Consider the following 26,873-nt stretch of genomic DNA (forward strand, 5'->3'; position numbering starts at 1 on the left):
TTACAACCTCATCTAGGCACATTTGACCCCAAGGCGGGAGGGTTACATACGTACATATCTCTTTAATATTTCCTCCCGTTCTTTCTGGTCCTCCAGGGAGTTGACAGGGAGGTCAGAGATACTGACTGTGGCCGAAGCTGTGAGGGTGACCAGCAGCACCAGGTGTCCCTCACCCTCTTCCAGCTGCAATTCCAACTTGTGTGTCTGTTCCCTACTGAGGACCGACAGGTCGACCTGGCACCTAGAAACAAATGTCTTGAATTAGGAGGTGGCTGTTTTTTCCCCACATCAAACAGTGGAGGTGCAGGCCCTTCAGGGCTACGTGAAAAGTAAATCAATAGAAATACTATTTGGACCACTGGAAGAATATTCTTTCCTGTTAGCTGACTACCTTCACAAAATTCAACCCCTGATTATTTTAGTGTCTAATTGCTGATTTCCTGTAAAATACAAAAGAAAGCGCTTATCTGATTCAGTTACCACTCATTGTCACCATATTTATAAATCAGCAGGGATTTCAAATCCCTGAGTGGCCTAGGTCAGTGGGGCTTGCCAACAGAAAGACTACCATGAGCCATCTAGAGAGGCAAACTACCAAGAGTGTGAATTGTTGAGTCACCTTTACACCAATGATTCCACTCCCCCTGCCTCATTCATAAATGTTGTATGTAAAGCAGTCACTACAATATGCACTCTGGTGATGCCATACGTTTTACATTTTTCAAACCTGCCAATGTATTCACAGAACACTCATAAATCTAAATAAAAAAAAAATCCTCTGAAAACATTATAGCTCAAGTGTTACATGCCAGAATTGTCCTGAGAGGTTTCATAACATGGCAGCCCACGGACAACAACCACTCTCTTGGGGCTAAACACCTTGGAAGCTCTTTTCGTAAAAATGTCTGTTGATTTAGAAGAGGAAGATAGTGTGGTGACCACAGGCCAATAAAGGGAGAGAAAGGAGGCAAATGTGAATAAAAGGCATTTAAAACAGGAAATAGTCAATTCAAAGAATAAATGTGGTAACACATAAACAGGGTGGTCAGCTAACAGACACACATGAAATGTTTGCTCCTTCTTATTCTTCACCTTATTTATTGTTTATTGTTTTGCTTTTAAATTAAACTCCTATGAGTAGGGCCTCAAAGCTCATAGTTGTGCTCAAACATCTCTTTAAGCATGAGTGATTTTAGGAACTGAACCAGTGTCTGACATTTACCTTTTATTTTTGCCTATCAAAAATGACATCAGAGCTGGCCAGGACGAGTAGCTATTGGGAAGAAGAGGAATACAGATGTGGGAAATAAAAAAGAAAAGAAATGCACTAGTTGGTGACAGAAAAATGTGTGTGTACTAAATGCCAACTATTGAGAAAGAATGAAATTAAAGTTTGTGGCAAGTCTGAAAAATAGCTTCTTAAAGTTAGAATGTATATCAAATGACCTCATTGTTTCTGGGAACACAACATCCATTTCAAAATACTCTCATGCTGTCTCCTTAAACTCTAAAGGATGAAAGGACATATCTTATCTAATATTCTAATTTTAATTAAAATTAAGTTATTGTCAGTAACACCTGGAACAGATTGAGGGTAAAAGACAATGACGAAAAACAACCAATCAAATGTATTCTCTAATAAAAAGAAAAACATCAATATCATTTTCTATGGATCTTTCCAGCATCTGGCACAGTGCCTAGCCTACAGTTTTTTGAATGTGAATGAATTTTTGGGCTCGATTAGGAGTCTGATACTAGAGAATTGAACAGAGATTACCATTTAGATAGTACTATTGGTTGGATAAAGTTGAGACCAAGAAGTTTCCTTCACTCACTTTGATCATGCATTTCCCAGTCCAGTCCTTGCTTCACTCTTTGGCATGACACTACGTTACTCTTAAAACACCAAAACACACTGAAGCTTTCCAGAGCATTTCCTTCTATGCCAATTACCGTTTGGTCATTTAGATGCTGGGCTACTTCTCATTTGTATTAGAGTTTCTGCATTAAATACTTTAGAGTTGGGGAAGATGCCCTAAAGCTAATCTGGTTCAGATACTGCAAATCTGTTCCATAGATTCGTTAATTTTCCCTGTACTGTTAAAGTCTGGAAGTTAAATAATTTCGAAGGTAGATTAAATGTCCTCTGACTTACTTAGTGTCCCCAATACTGTCTATTATTTATACCTGGCCTACTTCACTTAATTCTGTACCCGGTTCCAATAGTCATAAGGATTTGTGATCCTTGAAATCTCCTTAATTTACCAATGAGAAAACTGAGAGACAGAGAACTTACATGACTCAATGAAAATATAGTTAGTTATTAGCAGAGCTAGGATCTGAACTTAGGACTTTAGAATCCTAGATCTAGAAACTTTTTTTCTTCACCAGTCTGTCATTAACTAATTGTGCATCCCAGGAGGAAGTGTATGCTGTCTGCAGTGGTTCTTAAACTGAGTAATATCTGGATTCATTTTAAACAGAAAAAATTATCTCAGTTTTAAAGTATGGAATCATGTAATTTTTATGCTTTAAATATATATAAACTAGGGAAGAAGGCTGTAAGCTATTGTTCTTATAAGATAAATGAAGAGAAAATTACAAATTGAATTTTAAAAACTCTAAAACTAATAAAACTTAAATTAACCTATAACTTTATAGGGGGGTTATGCTTTTCTGCTGCAACTAAATTTTCAACATCAGTGTATTCGTAGAAATACTCTCAGCTCCTGTCCTATATTTAACATTTCAGAATTTTGACTTTAATCATTCTAATGTAGAAAATGTCTATTTATACAAATATATTGGACAAGAAAGAATTAATGACTTCAAGGTTCTTCTTGATAATTGAGGTTATACATATCTTCTATTCATCTAAAAACTCGGCTCAGGAGTAACCCTCTGACGCCATTTTAAATGAAATTCTCCATATTGCCTGTCCATGTGCAGCTAAGTAGGTGCACCTGCTGATCAATCAGCTGTCTCTGAAACGCAGGAAAAAATGGCCAGCCCAGTAACATACCATCTTGCATCGCTCCCTGGTCTTCCCTGCCTCATGTCTTCTCTTTCACTTGCTATGCCTGAAATTGCACCTCCCATTAAAGCATCAGCACTTAGTCACTGTCCTGAGCTCTATTTCCTAAGGAACCTGGGCTAAGGCAAAAGCCATTTATGAAATTCAACCCCCTCAGTTACAGATGTCTAAAACACAAACCTGATGTGTCTCTCTCCTGACTTCCCACCACCTATGAAACATCCTTAGCAAGATACCAGTGCTCTTCAAAACCCACCACCAGCTTGGGTGTCACTTGCTGACTCACTACTTGAGTCATTCCAGACCGCTTATAATTCTTTCACCATCCATGCTAGAGCTCAACTGCTTCTTTGTATTTGGACAAGGCAACCTCTCTGCCTATCTTTGCTTTGCTAATTTTTACTAATTCTCATTGAAATAACCTGCAGTTGGCTTTCAGTGTCAACATCCTGAGATGTCACGAGCATACCTAGCACAGAACTTGGAATACAGTAGATGCTTTGTAAATTTTAAAGTACTTATACACAAGGAGGCAAAATTTCAGAGGCCAAAAATTACCCATGGTGATGGCACCAAAGAAGAACTAGCATATAATGCTCTCAATCTATCACTTCTATATCGTCTTCCTAGAAAGCAGTTAGATTCATTTCCAACACTCATTTCATTCATTCATTCATTCATTCATTCAGTATTTATGAAGTACCTTATGTGTCTGGTCTCTCTTAAATTTGCGGGATTCAGTTCTTTGTAAGCCTTCTAGTTTCTCACATCTTTATTTGCAGAACTACCACAGACTCAGTGTGTTGTAGTTTTATCATCACATAAGCTTTATTAGTTTGATACTGGAAAATTACAAAACTTACTGTCAGTACTGAGCCCAAATTATCAATCGATCAACAGAAGAATCAAAACAAACTCAAACCTGAAGATTCCAGGGCTACTGAAATCTGCACACATAAAAGGGGAAATTGAGGCTTAGAGAGCTTATGTGATGGCAAGAACTCAAACCACGTTTCCTCACTTCCATGTCAAAGCTTAAAATTCTTTGCACTTCTAAAAAAACTATATGCATTTAGCCACATGAAAGGATTATGTCTCATTTATTTGGTGATATTTTCCCCTAAGAGTTCACAGAGAAAAATTTCAGTGTTTCTATCACCTTTCTCCTTTCCTGCCTCTTTATCTGCCATGCCTGAGCCAGTGACCGATAATATTCCTATCAGTTGAAACAGTTTTGTTCTTAGCACCCTGGATGCTAATTACAGGTATGAGTCCACTGGGGTGCAGGAAGTAAATGTTAAGACTATTTGGATTTTTAAATAAATTAAAAATCAGGTCATTTTCAGGGACTTCCGGTCAAGATGGAAGCATAGGTAAACTTGCTTCACCTCTTCGTACAACTACAGAAAAAATTACAATTACAATACAAAACAAATATCAGCCAGAACTGTCAGAAAATTGAGCTGTATAGAAGTCCAACAACCAAGGATTTAAATAAGCCACATTCATCCAGATGGGGAGGAGGGGCAGAGACGTGGAGAAAGGTGGAGAGGCACAGGGACACACAGATGTGGATTGGCACAGAGAGGTGGCAGAATGGGTGGTCCCACATTCATGTGTGGTGGTTAAAAATCAGGGAGGTTGGGAGCAGGGGATTCCAGTCCCACCCCAGACCACCCAGCAACCTAGGGGTCTAGTGACAGGAAGATAAATCCCTGTAACTTTTAGCTAGAAAACCAGTGGGGGCTGGAGCAGCAGAAGAAGCTGGTGGATTCCCAGGAGACTCCTCTTAAAGGGCCCACAACGACTCAGGACTTACACAGACCCATGCCCTCTGGGATTCAGCACCAGGGCAACAGCTGGAAGGGCACAAATGGCATATGGGGAGAAAGTAAGTGACTGGAAATGTGAGTGCTGAGAGACAGCTTCCTCCCAGACAAACCTCCAGAAGCCAGGTAGTAGCATTGTCCCCTCTCTGAGCCCTCCCTGACAAAGAGCCACAAAGCGGTAAAATGGGTTGCTCCACTCAAGCGATCACCTAAGGCTCCACCCCACAGAATTTACAGGTCCACACTTCTACAATAGGCCGTGCTACTAAGACAGGGAGTCAAATCTGTTCTACCTAATAAACAGAAACAAACACAGGGAAGCTGCCAAATTGGGGAGACAAAGAAATATGGCCCAAATGAAAGAACAGAATGAAACTCCAGAAAAAGAATTAAAGAAAATGGAGATAGCTAACCTATCAGATGCAGAGTTCAAAATGCTGGTTATCAGGATGCTCAAAGAACTCATTGAGTACATTAACAGCATAAAAAAAAAAAAACCCAGGCAGAAATGAAGTTTTCATTAAGTGAAATAAAGAAAAATCTACAGGGACTCAACAGTGGATGGGATGAAACCAAGAATCAAATAAATGATTTGGAACATAAGGAAGAAAAAAAAACGTTTAATCAGAAGAGCAAGAAGAAAAAAGAATTCAAAAATGAGGATAGATGAAGGAGCCTCTGGGACTTCTCCAAACGTACCAACATCTGAATCATAGAGATGCCAGAAGGAGAAGATGAAGAGCAAGAAATTAAAAACTTATTTGAAAAAATAATGAAAGAAAACTTTTCTAATTTGGTGAAGGGAATAGACATACAAGTCCAGGAAGCACAGAGAATCCCAAACAAGTTGGACCCAAAGAGGACCACACCAAGACATATCATAATTAAAATGACAAAGGTTAAAGATAAAGAGAGAATCTTAAAAGTAGCAAGAGAAAAGAAGAGAGTTACCTACAAAGGAGTTCCCATAAGACTGTCAGCTGATTTCTCAAAAGAAACTTTGCAGGAAGGAAGGGACTGGCAAGAAGTATTCAAAGTGATGAAAAGCAAGGACCTACAGCCAAGATTACTCTAACCAGCAAACCTATCATTTAGAATGGAAGGGCAGATAAAGTGCTTCCCAGGCAATGTAAAGCTAAAGAAGTTCATCATCAGCAAGCCATTATTACATGAAATGTTAAAAGGACTTATTTAAGAAAAAGAATACAGTAGTCCCTCTCTATATCGAGGTTCACTTATCGCAGCCTCGCTGTATCGCAGGATTTTTAAAAATATTATATTTAATTATTTATTGCAGGTTTTTCGCTATATCGTGGGATTTTGCAGTACTGTATATGTATGTTGTTAAAGTTATGTAGGTTTAAGAATGTAGAATAGGCCTTGCAGACGCCGTCGCCACCACCGCCCCGGATATTCCCGCATCCAGCCATGGTCAACCCCACCGTGTTCTTCGACATCGCTGCCGACGGCGAGCCCTTGGGCCGCATCTCCTTTGAGCTGTTTGCAGACAAAGTCCCAAAGACGGCATAAAACTTTCGTGTTCTGAGCACCGGGGAGAAAGGATTTGGTTATAAAGGTTCCTGCTTTCACAGAATTATTCCGGGATTTATGTGCCAGGGTGGGGACTTCACACGCCACAATGGCACAGGCGGCAAGTCCATCTACAGGGAGAAATTCGATGATGAGAATTTCATCCTGAAGCACACAGGTCCTGGCATCTTGTCCATGGCGAATGCTGGACCCAACACAAACGGTTCCCAGTTCTTCATCTGCACAGCCAAGACCGAGTGGCTGGATGGCAGGCATGTGGTCTTCGGCCAGGTGAAAGATGGCATGGGTGTTGTGACAGCCATGGAGCGCTATGGGTCCAGGAATGGCAAGACCAGCAAGAAGATCACCATTACTGACCGTGGACAACTCTAATACATTTGACGTGGGTTTTATCTTAACCACCAGACCATTCCTTCTGTGGCTCAGGAGAGCACCCCTTCACCCCTCTCTGCTTGGAAATGTTCTGTAATCTTCGTGCTCTCGCCGCAGTTCATTGGGTTCCATATTTTCCTTACCCCTTCCAAGTCTAGCTGGATTGCAGAGTTAAGTTTATGATTATGAAATAAAAACTAAACAACAACAACAACAACAACAAAGAATGTAGAATAAATGTAAGATTCCTGCTTCACAGGGGGATCTAGAACGTAATACCCGCGATAAGTGAGGGAATACTGTATCAAAATTATGAACATTAAAAAGGCAACAAAGTCACAACTATCAATAACTGAATCTGAAAAAAGAGACTAAGCACACAACTAGAACAGAAACAGAATTATAGATATGGAGATCATTTGGAGGGTTAGCAGCTGGGAGGGGGAAGGAGGAGAATGGGAGAAAAGGTGCAGGGATTAAGCAGTACCAATTGGTAGGTACAGAATAGAAGGGGGCTCTTAAGAATTGTATAGGAAATGGAGAAGCAAAAAAACTTATATGCATGACCCATTGACATGAACTAAGTGGGGGATACCACTGGAGGGAATGGAGGTAACAGGCAGAGGGGAGCAATGGGGGAAAAATTGGGACAATTGTAATAGCATAATCAACAAAATATATTTTTAAAAAATTTAAAAATAAGACAGGAGTCCATTTTATAAATACTTTATGTATGCATTAACACAGATGGCCTATACCACAGGTGTCATGCGTGGCCTGCAAGTATCTGAGTGGAGAGTAGGAGCTGCATAACGTAGAGGGGTTGCCAGCTGCCCCTTACTCGCTGACTTGTTTTCATTGAATTGCAGTTGGCATATGTCCTGTTAAGTGGACTTACAGATTACAAAATCTAGATTTAAGTGAACTAATCCTCACAAAATGGACAATTGGCTTGAAAAGATCCCAGTAAAGAGACTGTGAGCTGAAGATAATGCTAATTGAACAAGCACAAGTGAACAGAATGATAAACAAGAATATGCAGAGCTGATATTTCTAGCTGCTCCATGTCAGCCACATTCTGATTTACACACCAAATGTGCTACAATTAGATCTAACAGGAATTCAGCCAAAACAATGCAAAATTATCAAGAAGGATATTTGAAATAGAAATTTACATCTCTTCTCTTTAACAATGAACTTCTAAGTGTATGTTGTGCCTTGAAGTATTAACTAATGATATTAAGAAGCCATCAAGATTAGCAAGGCATTTAAAAACAAAGCCTTCTGAATAAAAACAGAAGCCATTATAGAGTTACTTTAGTGATGGTAATTTTTAAAAACATATTTTACATAACTTTGTCCAAATTTAACAATAAAACTATGAAGCCTTTTTGAAATTTCTTCATATATGGGAACTATTATATATCAGTAAAACTAATAATATATAATATATTATAAAATCTTACATTATAAATCAATATTGTACTGAATTCCTTGAAATTTTGCATCGTAAAGAATTCAATATGTAACTGGTAAAGCATTTTCAAGTTTTAGAATTATGCATAAGTCTTATGCCATTTCTCACACTGCAGAATGCCAATGCTGTCATATCCTTTCTCCTGTCAGTAGTTGTCACTGTCCCATTGTCTTTGGGGGCATTGCTCTATCAGAGCATACTTCTGTAAATGGGTGAAATTTCCCATTCATTGACTCAAAGATAAACCACTTAATATACACTTTGGAAACGTTGCTCATTGTATAAGAAATAGTGTCGTGAGCATAAACTTTATGAGAAAATCTTCAGAAGAAAAAACAGTAACCATGAAAACAAATAGATTAAAACCTAATACATTTGGGTAAGGTTGAGATTTTGAAAAACCAAGAAAAATGTCAATGACACACTTCCATCTTTACTTAAATATTGTCCATCTTCCTAATGAAATATTTCATTCAACTCTTAGTAAGAAAAATGGTGGTATATAATGACTTAATTAAAAAATTCTCTTCAGTGTTGAATTTCCTGATGATCTATCTATGTGCTTTCAAATTAATAATGCATCGGGACTGCTCCCACCCTTATCTGTATAGGATGTAAAAGAATCATTGTAGTGCTGGTATCACAAATGAAAAACATTGCAAGTCAGAATCAATAGAATGTCAAATGCTCAAATGCACTGACCTTCAGCTTTCTGAAAACATTAATCTGGTTAATATCTAATGTCATTCCTGCACTATACCTGAATATACCTATGTATGCAAATTTTCTTTCCTTCAGCATGAAGTACAGAGGTATAGATTTATTTTCATGATTTTAGAATTTGAAAGCATTTTTTTCTCATACACAACTTGCCCACTTGGAAAAAGTTTTTCTTATGCTATAACATTAATAAAAATGTTGTTGAAATAGAGCTCTCTATTCAACCTTACAGCTGCAACTCTTTGCTTTCATGGGCAGCCATGGTCCTGATAACAACGCAACAAGTAAAGTCAGTAGCAATTCACCAACCTAAAATATATGTACCCCAAATCAATGCCACTTTACAGACAAACAAGCATTTTGCACACTAATAAATAATGCCATAAATCTTGCTATATTGGATTGCAAATAACTTCAACTGAATAAAATTGCTTGACACAGGATTTACTTATTCTGCATGTTCATAAAAAAAACTTGTTCTCTGACAGCACTCATTCTTGGCAATTTACCGCAGCTGTCAGCAACCAATGTTCAGATTACTGCTCTGCATAAAAGTGTAACAATCATGAGGATTTATTAGCTGATTATCGTAAAGGTGGCAGTTCGTCTTGCCTGCCAAAATGCAGGTGATCAGAAAGTTAAATAATTACATGCAGATTAACATTATTTCACCTTCACTTGAAATTTGTAGTTTGGTGACAGGTAAAATTTGTTCTTTAAACTTGCAGTATGGTAGTGTACAACACCTAAGTTGGTTTACTGACTACTCAGCATTTTATTGAGCACTTAATCACTTCAGAACATACTGAATATACAACCGATGTGAAAGGAGCATGGACTTTTGAGAAGTCCTGGATTTGAGTGTCAGGTCACCCAGTAGAGGAAACCTCTAAACCTCTATCTGCCTCACTTTCTGCATCTGTAAAATTATTACATGAACCACTCTCATTATCCCCTAATGTTGAACTAATGGATGTAATAGTATAATAATGCCCTTTAAGTTGTAAAGCATTATTATTATTGTTCCCTTCTACTCATGGTAAACTAATTTTTGTGCAAAATTTAACAACCAGATGGCATTAACTCTTTAGATAGTATAATGATTAAAAAGTTATGATATATACGTGTATCTTGATAAACGTGTAGTTTTTTTCAAATAACAATTCAGTATTTTTTAAGTATAAAGATTATTCAGACGCTTTTAGACTTTAACTTATGAATTCTCCCCTGTTAAGTTACATGCAAATATCTTTCTTCAATTATGGTGAAACTTTGTACTTTCCACTAAGACATGTTGTTCTAATTGCCTTTTCATTGGCACCTGGTATCAAATTCTGTATTTATTTAGAGAAGAAGAGCCATAATTTCTAATGTTAAATCAAGCTTCATATAAAGTCCTGCAAATATTTATTGAATACCCATTATGTGCCAGATACTTTTCTAGTCATCGAGGTTGCCACAGTGTACAAAACGCTCAAAAATTGTCATGGAACAAAATCTACATGGAGCATCCATTATAGCGACAAGAAATAAATGATAAAGCAGGGTCTGTCAAGTGGTGAGTACTTCAACTGAGAAGGCAAAGCAGGACAGGGAAAAGGCAATGTCTAGGAAAAGGGGTTTCAGTTTTAAATAGGGTTGGTATGGGTGCCTCTCTCACATGACATTAGTGCACAGACCTAAAGAAGATAAAGAAGCAAGGCAGGTGAACACCCAAGAACAGAGTCTGACAGACTGAGGGAAGGTTCCCGAGGTGAGAGAGCATCCAGTGTGCTCGAGAAACAGTGAAGAGGCTAGAATAGTGTGAAGGGAGGGAGGAATCGAACAACGGAAGTTCAAGGTAGCGGGGTCACAGGGCCAGATCATGAAGAGCATTACAAACTACTATAAAGAATTTGGTCTTATCCAGATGATCATGGGAAACAACTGAAGGGCTTTGAGAAGAGGAGTTTAATTATTTTATTAATGTTTATGTGGAAGGAAGAGCAGGAGGCTATTGCTATTGTCTCTATGAAAGCTGATGGTGGCTTCAAACAGAATCACAATGATTGAGATAATGAGAGGAGTGATTTCTGAGTTTATTTTGAAGAAAAAGGTTGCTGATGGATTTAATGAAGAGTGGGAGAAAGAAATGAATCAAAAAGGAGTCCAAGATTTTTGATGTTAGCAACAAACTAGGGAGAATCCTGAAGGAAGGGCAGACTTGGTAGGTAGGGGTAAGAAGTCTGGCTCTGAACCTGCTAAATTGGAGAAGCATATTAGACATTGAAGAGGAGATATCAAGTAGACAGTTGGATGGGGGAAGCTGGAGTTTAGGCAAGTCATGGAATGGAGCTGTTATTTTGTCACTGTCAGTCTTAGATGGTATGACAAACGTGAGTGAATGAAGTCACCCCAGGATCAAGTATAGACAGAGAAGATGCAGGAGTAGGTTCCGAAGCTCTCCAGAACCAAAATAGGAGGAAGCTGAGAAAGAAGTTGCATAGGAAACCAAGGAAGAGCATGCAGCGAGGTAGAGGAAAACAGTCTGGTATCCTGGAGGCCAAGTGGAAACATACTTTAAGGTCAGGAAGTGATGAGCCAAGTCCACCACTGCTGGACCAGCTAAAGAGGAAGTTGAAAACTGGTCATTGGATTCAACAACTTGGAAGTCACAGGAGACCTCCATTGTGAGGGGGGGAAAAAAAGCCCTTTTATTGAGTAGACATTTACAAAACACATTTCCAAAAATCAGCATATATGACCAAAATGAGAAAATAAAGGGGGTAAAATAACATAATAAACTAGTCTATGTAGATAATCTAGTTTATACAAAGGGTTATCAAATTTGGGACTGAATTTAGGCAGTATCCTTAGAAAAGGTTATTTGGCATTGAAAGGGCAGTATTACCCTCCATGACCAATTTTGAATTTACTCATTGACCACCAGCTGACTCCCAAAGTAGCATTTAACTTTTAAGCTAATACAAACATATCTTAATTATTCCCACCACAAAGAAGAAATTATAATTATGTGATGTGATATAGTTGCTAACTATAGCTGTAATGGCAATCATATTACAGTATATAAATGTGTCAAATCAACATGTTCTGTACCTTAAATTTACATAGTTATATGTCAAATATATTTCAATAAAAATAAGAAAATAAATAAATAAAAACAATACATAGAGAGTTGCAATGATAGCTTGCAAAAGAAGACAGAAGACCACAACTACAGTTTTTGCTCCTATTACTTTACCCTTAAAACTCAAATTTATTTGGGAGTTAAGTCAATTCTCTTCTCAACTATTCTAGGGAAAAATGAATTCTATTATAATCTGCATTATTTCCACTGTTACCACACAGCTTTACATAAATACAAGTGACTTTACTTGCCTCAACTTAGGTATAATAATATGTTGTTTTTCAGTGGCAGGATGCAGTTAAAGTACAATTTAAAAAACATAAAGTTAGAAACCTAGACTCTCTAGTGCTATCTGGACATCAAATAGATTAGAAATGGTGATATACTATAATCATTTCCTTGTTCTGCAACAGGAATCTTTGTTAAATTAGCAGAGTGCACAACAAGTTTCTATTGCCCATTTTTATTATCTCAAAATAATTCTCTTTGCTGTGTAAAGTGGTTTAAACTGATACTCAAATGGTGCCCTAAGACTCATCTTGTCCACACCTGTGCTATTGTTTACCCTAAAAAAATGTTTTTGGTTCAAATTGCTTTCATAGGAAGATATATTTGGCATATGAGCAAAAATGCATTTTGTTTGTTTGTTTTTTAGTGAGGCAGATGCCAGATAAGTTTTCATTATATTTATGTTTTTATTTTTTATTTTTAAGATATTTTATTGTTTATATTTTCATTATATTTAGAAAAAACATGTAACTGAAAATAAAATAAGTCATTCAAAATGAAGGAGAGTTTGAAAAACCCTTATTTTTAATGGTTGCATTTGGAATCACTGCACAAGCCAGTTTCAAGTCAGCCAGGATACTGGGAAGCAGAGCACACAGTTGCGCCGTCGAAGGCGAAGGAGTCCAGGACTCCAATTCTATGAGCTGGGTTCTCCTGTGTGATAGGCAAGAGCATAAAGAATGCATCCAACAATCCAGGTGAAGCCCAAGCCAGGAACTGTCTGTGGGTGGTAAACACCTCCAACAGCCAGAGAAGAAGGAGGGATACACTTCCAACTAGGTTACTAGTTTACTTAAAAACATAATGCAATGAAGGTCTGCCCCTTAAAAAGGATCAAAGTGTGACATACTATTAAGTTACAGTGGTCGTTTTCTCATTTCACTTTATAAGTAAAATATTAATGGTTAATGGAAGTTCATCTTTGACCTCTCACTTTATAATCCTATGAAGAAAACCATTATTTAAAACATATATATCAGAATACCACCCCCCCTAAAAAAATAAAAAAGATATAAATATGTTGGATTAGATTCCTGTTCTTGCTTTTCTAGCATAAAGTCCTATTTGTTAATATGCATGCAGTTTTTCAGGCTATACTTTTAGACTTGGAAACGTAAACTACATGAAGAAAGAATTTTCTGAACTAACAAATTCTTCTGTGCAGCATGCTTTACTTCAGTGTTGGCAGGTTTCAATATGCTTTTCTACAAAGACACATAAAACTATCAAGAAATATAAAAGTAGATTTTAAGGTGAGAAAATAGTTCAGATACTTAAGCAGGAATTCAAAATAACTTTGTGCAGGTGTATCATGGGAGCATCAGAATAGTCCTTCCGTCACTGAATTATCAGGTCAACATGATCTGTGCCACTTAATGCTTCCTTCACTACCAATTTATGAACTCCTAGGAGATTGCAAAGATTCTTTACCTTATGGAGAGTTTTAGGAAGCAATGCATTTTACAGTAATAATATGCTTTATGAAAACTAATACAATCTCAGATCGCTTTAAAGACTATGAATATACTCTTTGTTCCTTTAAGTATCTTATATGAAGTGAGATTCTTCTTTCTCAACTCCCCTAACTTTTACGCACAATGTTTCTGACATCTGGAGAAAATTTCTGGCATGAAATTTGGATAGCCTATCCATCAACTGGTCAACATTGCCATCTGCTGGTCAGTCTTCAAACCTGGTTTGCAGTTCACCCAAGCACTGCCTTACCATGCTAAGATCCCTTCCTTCCAAAGAGCAAACATCATTTACAGTAACCAGACTTAAAGCAAATATTCTCTGAACAAAATTCCCCTTCCCTAGGGTGAACCAAAAACATCAAATTGCACAAACCTTCCAATAAAATCATCTCTTTTCCCAGCATCTTTGTCCCATGCAGTGATATCAATAATTCCACCTCTTTCTTCATAGAGATGAAAATCAAATTGTTCTCTCCACTGTGGATTCAAAGTTTTTGGCATTATCTGCAAAACCAAAGAAGGGATTATTGTCTCATCAATATCAGTCTTTAAAAAATTTAACTTGAGACATTTAGTCAAACTTTAGGTACTGTCTAGAAAGGCATGTAAGCGTGAGATCTGAACAAAGCTTCCAAAAATAATGAAAATGAGTCATTAGATCTCTTGCAACTTTACTGCATATTGTCTGAAAGAACCCTCAGGGATGTGTCCTGAAAACCAAAGCTACCTCCTCATCATCTTGAATAACAGACGAGAGATACGTATGATATATAAAAGACAAAAACATAGTCTATAAGTGAAATACAGCTCACTCAGACACTAGCATTTATTTTACATAACCAGTTAATGCATAAAGATATAACTCATCTGTCATCTTATAATAAAGGAAGCTGAGGATTCCCAGATTTTTTTTTTTTTTTTTTTTACTCCCTGACACATGAGAATTCCCAAGCTGACTACATTAAAAAAAAAAAAAAAGTTCTATGGGAGTAGGAGAAAAAAGCAAGTTAACTTTGGGGTCAGGTAAACATATCCTAGAATTACAGCATTGATGTATCATCTCCATTTTATATATGGAAAAACCAAGACCTGAAGTTTTAAGTGACTGAACTATCCAAGGTCATTACATTTTAGTATCTAGACTCTAAGTCAAGTCTTTGGTTAAAACTTCAGACCTCTTTCCTTAGAACAATATCTCAAAAATGTTTGTGAATTAATATGAATATATGTGTGTATATATAATTTTCATGTTGCACATACAGGAAAGATATCTTATGTGAAGTACAATTTTGTAACTCAGATATTCAGATAAGACACCTGGTAGAATCAATGAATAAAGTGATTCCATGCTGATTTCCTTTAAAATTCCATTCTCCATGGGGTTAAACAACATTCATATTTGTTTCCTTAATCTCCCTTTTTATCAGGAGAGCATACAGTGGCCTTTTCTCTTTTTAATGTATGGGAGACAGATCTTCAGATGTAAAGACTCTGAAAGCAATGAAGTATGTTATGTGCAAAGGTAATACAAATGAATCACAATTTTTAAAGTTCATAATCTGAAATTAATCAGCAATAGATCATGGAAAGAAAGAGCAAAGAGAGACATGTGTCCATAGGAGGGTTTCATATTTCATACCTAAAGATCAGAACTATAAAAATAAGTAATGTTTTAAGCCTACCAGAACATAGAAGTGATGTTAATTGATAAAGGACAAGGCAAAGTGGTCACAGGTACCTATTCTTGGAATCAGGAGTTTCTTTAAAGTGTGTTATTAAGCCCATGGCAGAAAAAAAAGATGGTGTTGGATAGATGCTATGATAATGCAAATGTCTTGGAACTAGGCTCAAATGAATTCCTATGATATTTTGGGGAGTGGTCTGTTTTACTTACTTGGTCATAAAGTGCATAACTTTTCAGTTTCTTTTTTAGGATTGTCCTTCCTCTATGATTTCTTTCAGGTCAGAAATGATGCCCTCCCCTTCCATGTGGGCACTCAGTCAGATAACTGATGGGCCTGAGAACAGTTCCCACTGCCCGCTAACAAGTCAGCTCTGTGATACTTCCAGCCACCTTAGGTGGTGACAAAAACTTCCTGGGCCAGAAGGAACCCAGGCAGGCTGTTTATCAACAATTCATTAAAATAATGGTGTCAAGGCCAAGATATTCCCATCAGGGTAGAAAGTGACTTTTAATATGAAATGAATGTGATTAGTGGCCCCAAGCTCTATGACTAGCAGCTGTAGATGCTTACCACTAAGGAGGTTGAATTTGAATACAACAAAGATAAGACACGTGCCCCGAATATAACTATAACTACTATGATCTTTGCTAATTATTACTTCTCTCAATAATATGATAAAAATATGATTATTCAATATACTACTACTAATATAATTGCTATTACACAATATACTTATTACTACCGCTGCTACTCTTCCTCTTCTTTTGCTACTACCATTTATTAAGTATTTATTATGGGCAAGGCAGAATTCTCAGCACTTTACACGTATTGAATATTTATTCAGTCTTCTCGATCACTTTATTAGGTAGGCATTACTTTAATTCTCATTTTTACAAATGGGAAATTGGGGCATGAAGAGGTAAATTGACCTGCCTTATGGCTCACTGCTAGTAGAGGTAGCAGGACTCTGTTTTCTAAATAAATTTTAAAATAACTTTCAATCTGCACTGGTGAAAAGCAGTTTGAAAAATGGCTCAGAGTAATTTACACAGATTTTTATGGCAGGTAAAATTGTGCTGTTTGTAGTACTGACACTAGTACTAGTTGTAATAATACGAGTAGCCAACACTCTTTGAGCACTTTATGTGCCAGGCATTGACTTAGGTTTGTTGCAGCCTGTTTGTTGTTGTTGTTAAAGATAGTTGCTACTTTCATTCCTGTGTTATAAATGAAGAAATTGAGACCTACAGAGGTTAAGTAGTTTACCCAAGGTCACATAGCACATAAAGTAAGAGATGCAATGTCATTGTTGGTCTTGTTCGTTGACATGATGTTCAAAAGTTCTGTTAAGTATTTAAAAAAGAGTAGTTTTCATCTTCCAGAACATGACTATTAACTAATTGCTGCTTTCCAAATACTGACAGGAACACAAAAGAGATATGGTCACCTTGCTCTTGTACTTCTGATGCCCAAGCCGGAACTTCACATAGGGGTCACTTAACCCGTTTGAATCCATCGCCTTGAGGTCTCGCCCCTCGATCAACGTGATACTGACTATTCCTCGCCAAAGATGTGATTTTCTGTGTACATCTGATAGACGTAAACTTTGGGTCTGAAACTTTTGGCAAAAGAAAACAATGTTAGCTTATTGTGTTTTAAACCAAAATATCTCATTTGGCACTACCTTTTCTGGTGTTGTCACAATTTTTCAAAAATAAAAAATAGTAGTTATAAATTTTTTAAATAAAAATAATTTATGGGTTATTTATTAATACTTAATTAATAAATGTAAAATTACTATCTCATGATAAATTTACAGTTGTGTAAAAAAGGTGAATGTGAATGCTCAAAATAAAGTATAATTTTCAACTCTTAAAATTATAAGCTATAGGTACTTCAAGAATATCAGAGAATATTCACATGTGTCAACCATGCCTGTATAAAAATTAGAATAAAATAAATATGAAAGCCCACATCCACACTGTGATACTTAATTTTGAATTATTTATGGATTTTTGAAAACCATGTTACAAATGGATTTTACAGGTGGTTTTTAGTTCTAGGTTAGTTATAAGTTCTAGTCACTTTAAATGCATCTTTATTGCCATATTAAAGGAGTTTCAGCTCACTAAAGAACTATTTAAGGTATCAAAGAACAGAAAACAAAATCAGTATGTCTTGATTATGCTTGAAACTTACATAAAAATTTTTAAAATTTACTTATGTGATCTATATTGGCAGGTACATTTCTGAATTTATTTCTCACTCTAGTATTTAAACATTTTCTTTAATGATTTTTATTATACTCAGTTCTAAGTCACAGTATTTAAGTCAGTGAACTAAATCAGAAGTTTTGAAAGTTAGTAAGTCTACTAAAAATAGGCATATAATCTCTTTGAACTAAATAGCACATAAAACAAGCCAGAAAAAGTGGCTAAAATGTTAAATCTTTACTATCTGCATTCAGTAACATAGAAACTGCTGTTTGTATCATATTGTCAAGTATGTTTTCTTCACTTATGGTCATTTCATGAAAAAAATCCAACATTTCTCTCAACTTCAAATTATTCCACTTCTAAATCATGAATTAGCTCTACTTTTAACCTAATTCCTTCTATGTTAATGTTATAACATTATGGCCTATTTTGTATAACTCCCTCTCCCACTTTGAATTCCTATTTTTATTCCACACCATAGTATTGCCAGACATTTTTATCTGTCATCATCAAAAATCATGCATTTCAGGGTGCTTTTATTAGGAAAATGAAAACTGCATTCTTCAAAAGACAATACTTTTAATATTTGAACATTTCAATGGACAGCTTTCTAAATCACATTACGTATTTCCCTGCCTTGGTCATTAGTACATTCTGAACAACATTGCTTGATGGTCCTGCCTTATTAATAGCAACATGAAATCTTGGCTCTACATTCCTCACCTCTGTGAGCTTCAAGAGCCGCTTCAAGAGTTCTGAAGTGCAACAGAGGTTTCATGGAGCACCTGTAACTACCAAGGACTCCATGACCCACTTCAGCTAGAGCCCCTCTGCTCCCACCTGCTTGACATGTTGAGTTTCCACATTGGATTTGCTTGAAACCAAGGATTTCTCAGATTAAAATCATTGTTTAGGACTTATTACACCAAGTGATCATCAAGGCTTTTTTTTAGTTCTAAGATTTTATACTACTTATTATTATATAATGCAGCAATTGATTTCCATGTGTCTGTCTGCCTATCCATCCATCCACTTCTACTGTTGAGAATACCTCTCACAGCAGGAGATCAGGTTCTAAATTTGGGCTCTGAAACATTTGTTCAGGAATATGAGTGGCAAAGAAGGAAAGAAGAAAAACAATTTTTTTGCAAATAAGAAGAAATAATTATCTTAGTGAACACTAAGAAATTAATAACTACCCATTTATATAGAACTTTAGAGTTTAAAAGTGTGTATGTGTACATTATATCACATAGTTTTCCCTAAAACCCAATGAAGCAGGAAGGCAAGACCTGCTATTTTCATTTTATTGATGCAGAATTTGATGTACAAGAACTTGACTTATGGGGCAGGAGGGACAAAGAATGCTTTCCAGAGGTTCCTTCATGCTTTCACAGAAATAAGTGGTTTGTCTAATAAACAGTGGATATGTGACTAGACTCCAGTATTTCTGACCTTTATTTCTTTGTTTTCCCCAGTATTGGTCTTTAGGGCAGAGACTCTTGCCTAGGCTTAAAAGTAATCACTTAAGTACACTGTTGCTAGAATAGTACTCTCCCATTAAATGGATTGAATATATTCGAAATTCCAGGCTAGATTTTCTTACATGACTAAAACATGAAATCTCCTTCTACTTTATCAGTATACGAGTGCATGTATTCATACTTACAATATTCCAGCTTGCTGATGGATGTATTTATGGCATTTTCTATGCACTCTAGAAGCAGAAGTCATATACAGCTCTCAGTAAAATAAGAGTGGGTATAACCCAGATTACACAGCATCTTCAACCAGCGAGGCTTAGTTAGGTTCTTGAGTGGTACCATCTCTGAAACTTGTGTGTTCCTCCTCCCATTTTTCACATGAGAACAAGAACTTGACTTACAGGGTGGGAAGGACAAAGAATGCCTTCCATGGGCTCCTTCATACTTTCACAGAAATAATATGAACTAAATGAAAACTTTACCTACTGTCATTAGTTGTTACAAAATGTTTTTCTATGACCTGGAAGAACATTCACAAAACAACTTAGGAAGCTAGGAGGGAGAGGGAGAGAGAATATTTCTATACAGAAACAGGGCTAATGAATGTGGAAATTAAGGTTAACTGTATAAAAGATTTAACAAAAAATAAAGGGGGGGGGGGACTCCAAAGACATACTAATCAGATATCATTTTTTAAAGTGATTTTTCCTTCTTAAATATTTTTTGTTAAATTGGTACTGTTCTAAAAAGAAACTCCATTAATTTACCTGTGATTTGATTAACTGCATAGTCATGGAACTTATAAGCATTTAGTATAAGTACAAAGAATAGGAATTTGAAATAAAATTACAAAGTAAAGGGGGAAGAGATAAACACAGGTTAGCAATAGTTGAAAATGAACTGCTCAACATCCACATCCACATACATCTTTCTAGCAATTTCTGACTCTATGACTTAGCCATGTCTTAACTACAGTTTTCCAGACTGTACTCCAGGACTCCAAGTGTACAGAGAGCACTCTTTTGTCTGTGTGTTGGGGGACAGTTAGGGTTAGGGGTTTCTGTGTGTTGGGGGGCCTGCCTAGAAAATATATACTTCATAAACACAGATTTAACCTGCTTAGGATAGCAATTTATTACTTTTAGTTATTTTTTAAAGTTTGGGGTGCTCATCAAAGGAGTGGTGACAAGTGGAAGTCAAAAGCTAAAGGAAGAGAAACCTCGGAAAACCACGAGCTCTAACGCTCTCCAAGGTACCTTCTGAGTCACTTATTGCTCTGTTTCAAGCTTCCTTCCTCTGTATAGTTCAGTTCTCAAAGTGTAGTCCACAGAGCAATGGCATCAACGTCACTTGGGAACTTGTTAAAAATTCAAATTCTTTAGCCCCATTCCAGACCAATGGAATCAGAAGTTCTGGGGGTGGAGGCCTGGCACTCAGGTTTCACCAGTCCTCGCTCCAGGTGCTTCTGATGCACGTGCAAGTGTGAGAAGCCCTGCTTTAAACATTCTAAGGTGTGTGCACACTGGCCTTCTATGTTCTAACCAATACAATGGCTTACTCTAATTATAACATTATCCACTCTCTGGCATGGATATGATACATGCTAATTAAAGTCCTTCAGTCCTGCTTCTCAATTTACTGAGTAGGAAAGCATATTGATCTGGATATATGGAACATTTAAAGACAGAAGTAGCAGCCTAGTGAAAATTAGGTGAAGTTTGTTTATTATTTCCTTCCTTGCTTAGTGTTTTTTCCTCATAAAATATATCTAAATAATACATATTAACTGGAATATTGATCAGTCAACCAAAAATTACTTATTGAGGCAAGGAGTGTTAAACAAATACAAGCTATCTCTCAATAAATTTAACATATTACAGCTGGTGCTTAGTTACCTAAGGTAATGTTTTCAACTATGTCCTTGTTGAAATAGAATTCTATTTGAGGAGAGAAAAAAATAAAATAGAAAACCACCCTCACTTCAAAGCAAAGAACCAGCTCTGAAAAAGGAAGAAATAACCTTCACACTTTTGAAGCAACAGTCCCTGAGTCTTGGTGGGCAATTTTTTAAAATCACCAGGCCTGATCGTCCTAGAAACAATCAGTTTTTGTGGAGCAGAGACACATATATATTTCCAACACATGACCTGCGTCATTTTTGTGTACCACAGTGTGACATTCTCTCAAAAGGAATATTGATCCAAGGTCAGATTTAATAAAGAATATCAATATACATTTCAAAGTCTAAGGCAATTAGTCAATGACATTTATCTCTAGTAAGGTTTTAGAATTAGTACGCTGGCAGTTTAAAGAGAATATTAGTTTATGTATATTATTCCTTGAAAAGAAATACAAGATTTCAATTTCTAATCATATGTATAAAAGAGGTCAGGACAGGGAATGGGTTTTCAGAAAAGTAAATCAGCCATGAGAATCACAGCTCATGCAAGCTCAGAAAAAAATAAATAAACTGAATGGTGGAACTTACTTGTGCATTTTGGTAATAAGCACTCTGAAGCTCTGCTCTGCAGAAGCCCAGGACAGGAAAAGCAGGCCTGCCGCACGTCTGGATGGAAATGAACGATCAGAGCTGTACGGGAAAGCTTTGCGCCACTATCAACACCTCATTGCAATCAGAGTTTAGCATTACGCTTCAAAAACCATTATTTGAAAATATATGTATTTGCTTCTTAAATCACTGTCAAAAAAATATCTCCTAGCACTATGAAGATAAATGTCAATGCAATGATATAGTTTCCAGCCTCTATTTTCTTTAGTAGCATAATGCTGCAGTGGTCAGGAAAATAAAGGACAGAGATTATATGGTGATAGATCCCACTTGAGTGATTTCTGCTTTTTGTTAATAGGTGTAGCAGAAAAAGAAACATAGCAAAGAAATCATGGAAAGAATCCTTCTCCCAAGTCTGTTGTATCAAAAAGTTTTTGAGATTGTTTTCAACAATAATTTTTTTACTTCCAATGTCAAAAGAAGTGATAAGGCTCTAGAAGAATAAATGTCACATGAACAGAAAATAACTATGGCCATGTTAACTGCATCCTACATGTTAATATTCTATAAAGAGATATGTTTAAAGTCACAGAGAAATTTTGCCCTATAAAACAATTGCCTTCGTTGCCTTTGTTACTAAAAAAACAACTCAAAGGTCTCATTAGTGCTACAACCAAGAGCAGCAAGAGATGAATTAAGAAAGATACATCTGAACAAGAAACACTGGAAGGAAATTATGGTGGGGCTAACAGTTTGTATCAAATGTCTTCTAGAGCAGCTAGACAGTTTCCAGACAATAGTATGATGAGATTAGAGTCACCAGCTTTAAGAACATCCACAGTGGATTGGGTTAGGCCAGTCTGAAAGACAGATTAGTTCATACAGCAAGAAATAAACATGTATTGAGCAGCTATTATGTGCTGGAGTTTTCATACTCCAGTGCTTTTCATGACAAGCATCTTTAAGGTAAGGAAACTCAGGCACAGAGAAGATAAATACCACACTCAAAGCCAAATGGCTAGAGATTCGCAAGGCTAGTATTTGAATCTAGAGTTGTTGATACCTAATTGATGATATTGCCCACTATATCTCATTTTGGGGACAGAGCCTGCGAAGTTCATGATACAAAAGAAAGAAGTTAACTTGAACAGGATTTGTTGAAGTATTTTGACTTACATTTAGATAAAATATATTCCTGGGTATTACTTATCGAGAAAGGCTAATCTGGGGCTTAGAGGAAGTAAAAGTAGGCACATGGTAAGAACTCGAGCATATATTGTTCAGTAAAGCATTTGAGCATTAACTATACTCCATAAGAAATGATAGCCAATTGACTATTAATAAAGTAGTGAAGTTGTAGAATCTTGCATATAAACTGAGAGCACTTATATATTCCAATTCTAGTTAATAAATTGTATTAATTATATTTATTGAAAAACTGAATCACTAGTAACAGTAGATAGCCTGATCAACAATCAGATCAAAACCTCTCCCCCGAAAAACAGTCTATTGAGACTTGACATGTGGCTAAAAGAACACTCAACCATACTAATCTCCTGATATGTGCAAATAATCCTTAGCTTTTGTTATTCTGGATTTTATTACCTGTATACAACCTAATCCTTCCAAATGAGACTCAGACACTGTGAATCTGGAATGAAAGACATAGCCTGTGTCGTTACAATAGCTGTGTGTGGAGTTAGCCCTTTCCTCTATTTTTAGCACAGAGGTGAACGTGCTTTTATTTAATCAAATGATCCACTGAGACACTACAAAGAGAAGATAATGACCGCCTAGAATGACTGTTTTGTGCTGCAAAGCCTGGAGCGTGGAACAATTACTAGCTCAATCCCAGGCACAGACATGCTCTATCCTTTCCTTTTCCTGCTGAGTCTATTCCTGTGAATTGCACCTGGATGATGAAGGCCAACAAGTAGATTTGCTCCACAGACATCCACCCTCTAAAACAGGATTGCCTTTACAGAAAACTGGCCCGGTGCTTTGTGCAGCCTAGTCTGAAGTGTCTCGTCTAATAATAAAGCTTCGATCCCTTTTCTCTTAGAAGATGATTCACTGACACTATAATCCTTCAAGTTTCTTTCCTATATCTACTGCTTCCCGGTGTCAAGAAGGTATTTATGTATACTTCAAATGTTTTAACTACCCTCCCTAAACTTAATTGCGGCCAAAAGTTTCTTAACCCTTTACTATATTTGTTCAAAATATATACTAATAAAAAATCATCATATATGCTGTAACCTTGTTGGTTTGCTAAAGTAATCTCAGTTTTCACCAGTAATATGGTTAAAAAAAAAAAAAAAAGGTAATGCATTCTGGGTTTGATTTACAAATGCTTTTTTTTGGTGAGACTTTTAATTAAAAGTTACACGTTTTTTTCTGAGCATCTTACTTTCATTCCTAAAGATAGAAATAATAGCCAAACTCTTCTTGGGTGTGTATGCCACATGCACTTGAGTTGTTCAGAATATAAGCACTTTGGCAGAGGATCACATTCTTGCTTTACCAAGCCAATACCTCTTCTCCTTGGTGTGCAGGGTCTTCCTTCCACCACACTTCTGTTTCACCCGACTATAAGGTGGGCTCTTACAGAATGCCAAATGCTTCTATAATCATGCATTCTTTTTTGCCCATTTCATATTATGATCTGTTTCGCTATTTCGTTATATGCTATATCTCAGCATAGCCCAGCCATCTCTAGTTAAGCAATATTAAAATTTATTTTCAATTCACTACAGTGTTCTCCTAAGATGATTTGTTCAATTGACTCTCAATCATCAGAATCTAAATGCCTAATCAATGAGATAACTGGGGGAAAAAACTTAAAAGTATTACATATTTGAAAAACATTATATTAAGTTACCATCTTTCAATTAAAAGTTAAAAGTCTTCAGTGAAATTCTGACTTAGTGTAATCCAGATGGTTTTACATAATTTTTATTAAATTGTGTGAAAGACATGGTGATTGCCATACCCACCTCTTAATGTTTTGTGCCCTAAGATAATGTGTTTTGTTAAATTATAAATGCTAACCTTTTGGAAAGTTGGAATATCCCTACATAACTTCAGTCACTTCTTTCCATTGTTCTGCTCTCCAGAAAATTAAGATAGAGCAAATAAGCACTGATATTCACTTGAGCAAGTTCTCACCAAGATTCAGTTTCACTCACTGTAACTCAGCTGCTATCTCCTGGTCACATGTGCTGGTCTCTATAAACAAGCTGGTAAAATTTTCTTTCAAATCACATCCTGTTTAACTCACAAAGCACACATACATTCTTTATGGAATATGTTATTTGAGCTATTTAGGTTATCTGCATGTCTGAAAATGTCTATGGAAAACCTTCTTTCATACACCTGTCTTCTTAAAGTTCATCAGAATACAAATATTGCTTGGGCAAAGAGAAATGAGGTCAGTTTTCAGAAGGACCCTTAAATGTGACTATGAAAGGTCATACTCATCAAAAATAGACTTGGTCATGGATTTGGCAAAATGGAACCTCAAACACTGCGACATCACAGAAATGCATCCATCCATCAGTTGTATAAGAAGCTGTGGAGAGGGGTCACATAATGCAAGAAGAATTTGGAAGGGTGTCACTAAGACAAACCAAGATGCAGCTCTATTTATACAGCAAATCTCTATTCACCATCAACCCAAAAAGGAACACTGCTGCTTTAAGTCGTCACCAAAACATTTTTTCCTATGACATTCAGAGAGAAAAATATTGGTCCTGAACATACCATCTAGGTACTATAGGCCAATGAACTCACTTCTCTAGGTCTTAACTTCCTTATTGGTAAAATAAATGACCACTGAAGGTTTGGCCTTTATGATTCAATTTGTTTGTCACTCAACATATTTTCAGAAAAAAAGACATTAGATGACTGTACCTAAAATACAAAATAAAAAGCTATCTTTTAAATTTGCATATTTGTTATTCTAAAATAAGACAGTTCAAGAGCTTTAGAATGGTTAATAGGGAGTACTTAAGGATGAACACAACCAAATGGAAAGTGCTGATAAACAGAAGACTAATTTGGAATAACAAAGTGGAAAGATGTTGAAAGAGTCATTTGAAAGGGAAATCTTTAAAAAGTATTACATATGGAGTTGGTTCTGGTAGCAACCCTTCATTCATAAGGATAAGTCTGCACATTGGCTGCACACAGACAAACCCAGCACAGAACACCCTGAGTTCTGCTCTCTTGGCAAAGGAGTGTGCCATATGAATTCACCGTATTTGTGGGTCTTAAAAAAAAAACAACAGAGAGAAATTTTTGAAAAAATTCCATTTTCTATTTAGCATAATAGAACAGTTTAAAAGCAGCCACTCTGTGTGTTCATGGGTAATGCAAGAACATATAAAAAGAATTATCATTATTTTAGCAAAAGTAGAGAATAACATCAGTAAAGGCAGCCCTCAGTAAATTGAAAGAAAAGAGGCTATAATAATTAAAATCAGCTCACAACAATAAAAAGCTGCACAAAAAAAGTGTGTGTTGCTCATTGTCAAGTAAATGCAGGACTTCTCTAGTACCTGCAGTCGGCTTAAGAGTCATTGCAACAAATTTTACACTTTTGAAGGAGAAAGGTAGTTTTCAGTCATGAGCCAGTTAAGAGCCAAAAATATAAAATAAATAAAAGAAAGAAAATGGCAAAGCCCTATGAGTGTAGCATTTTCATTGCAATATCTATTGCTAAGGTAATCATGTACCAAGTGTGAATTTTCAAAGAGGGTAACTCTTGAAAGCAAAGTAGGAAGTGCATTAGTAATAAATCATGCTGTGCATAATACAGAATGATAGCAGAGGAAAAAGGAGACACAGTCCATTATGTTTAAGTCATGAAAGAGTAAATAGTACTAAATTGGAATGGCATTTAAAAAAAATTCTCTGTGGAATTTTCTTTTTTTTAATTTAAATCAAAAGTAGAGTTGCTGTTTTCTAATTCATAAAATTTTTTTCAAAGAAAGAGCACTGATTATCTGGTATATATATAGTATAAGATCACTGCAATAGAAGAAATTTTTTCTCAAAAAAATGGAGCAGATTTTAAAAGAAGGGGGAAAAGGAACCTAAATGGAC

At 36.3% G+C, this 26,873-nt stretch overlaps 1 protein-coding gene across 3 annotated transcripts in view; it reads right to left on the reverse strand.

Moving 5' to 3' along the window:
• MCTP1 (multiple C2 and transmembrane domain containing 1) overlaps nucleotides 1-26,873 on the reverse strand; it is a 473,957-nt gene that overhangs the window by 181,225 nt on the left and 265,859 nt on the right. For 2 of the 3 annotated variants that reach the window (XM_090276498.1, XM_090276497.1), the window contains 3 exons: nucleotides 17,006-17,176; nucleotides 14,247-14,377; nucleotides 55-241 (listed from right to left, as the gene is read on the reverse strand). In XM_090276498.1, coding sequence (XP_090132624.1) covers nucleotides 55-241; nucleotides 14,247-14,377; nucleotides 17,006-17,176 — 489 coding nt within the window. Of the gene's footprint in view, nucleotides 1-54; nucleotides 242-14,246; nucleotides 14,378-17,005; nucleotides 17,177-21,746; nucleotides 21,825-26,873 lie in introns of all 3 variants that reach the window. The other variant, XM_090276499.1, reaches the window with a different exon arrangement.

Source organism: Furipterus horrens, unplaced genomic scaffold, assembly GCF_987537825.1.
Source record: "Furipterus horrens unplaced genomic scaffold, mFurHor1.1.pri manual_scaffold_5, whole genome shotgun sequence".
Taxonomy (NCBI): Eukaryota; Metazoa; Chordata; class Mammalia; order Chiroptera; family Furipteridae; genus Furipterus; species Furipterus horrens.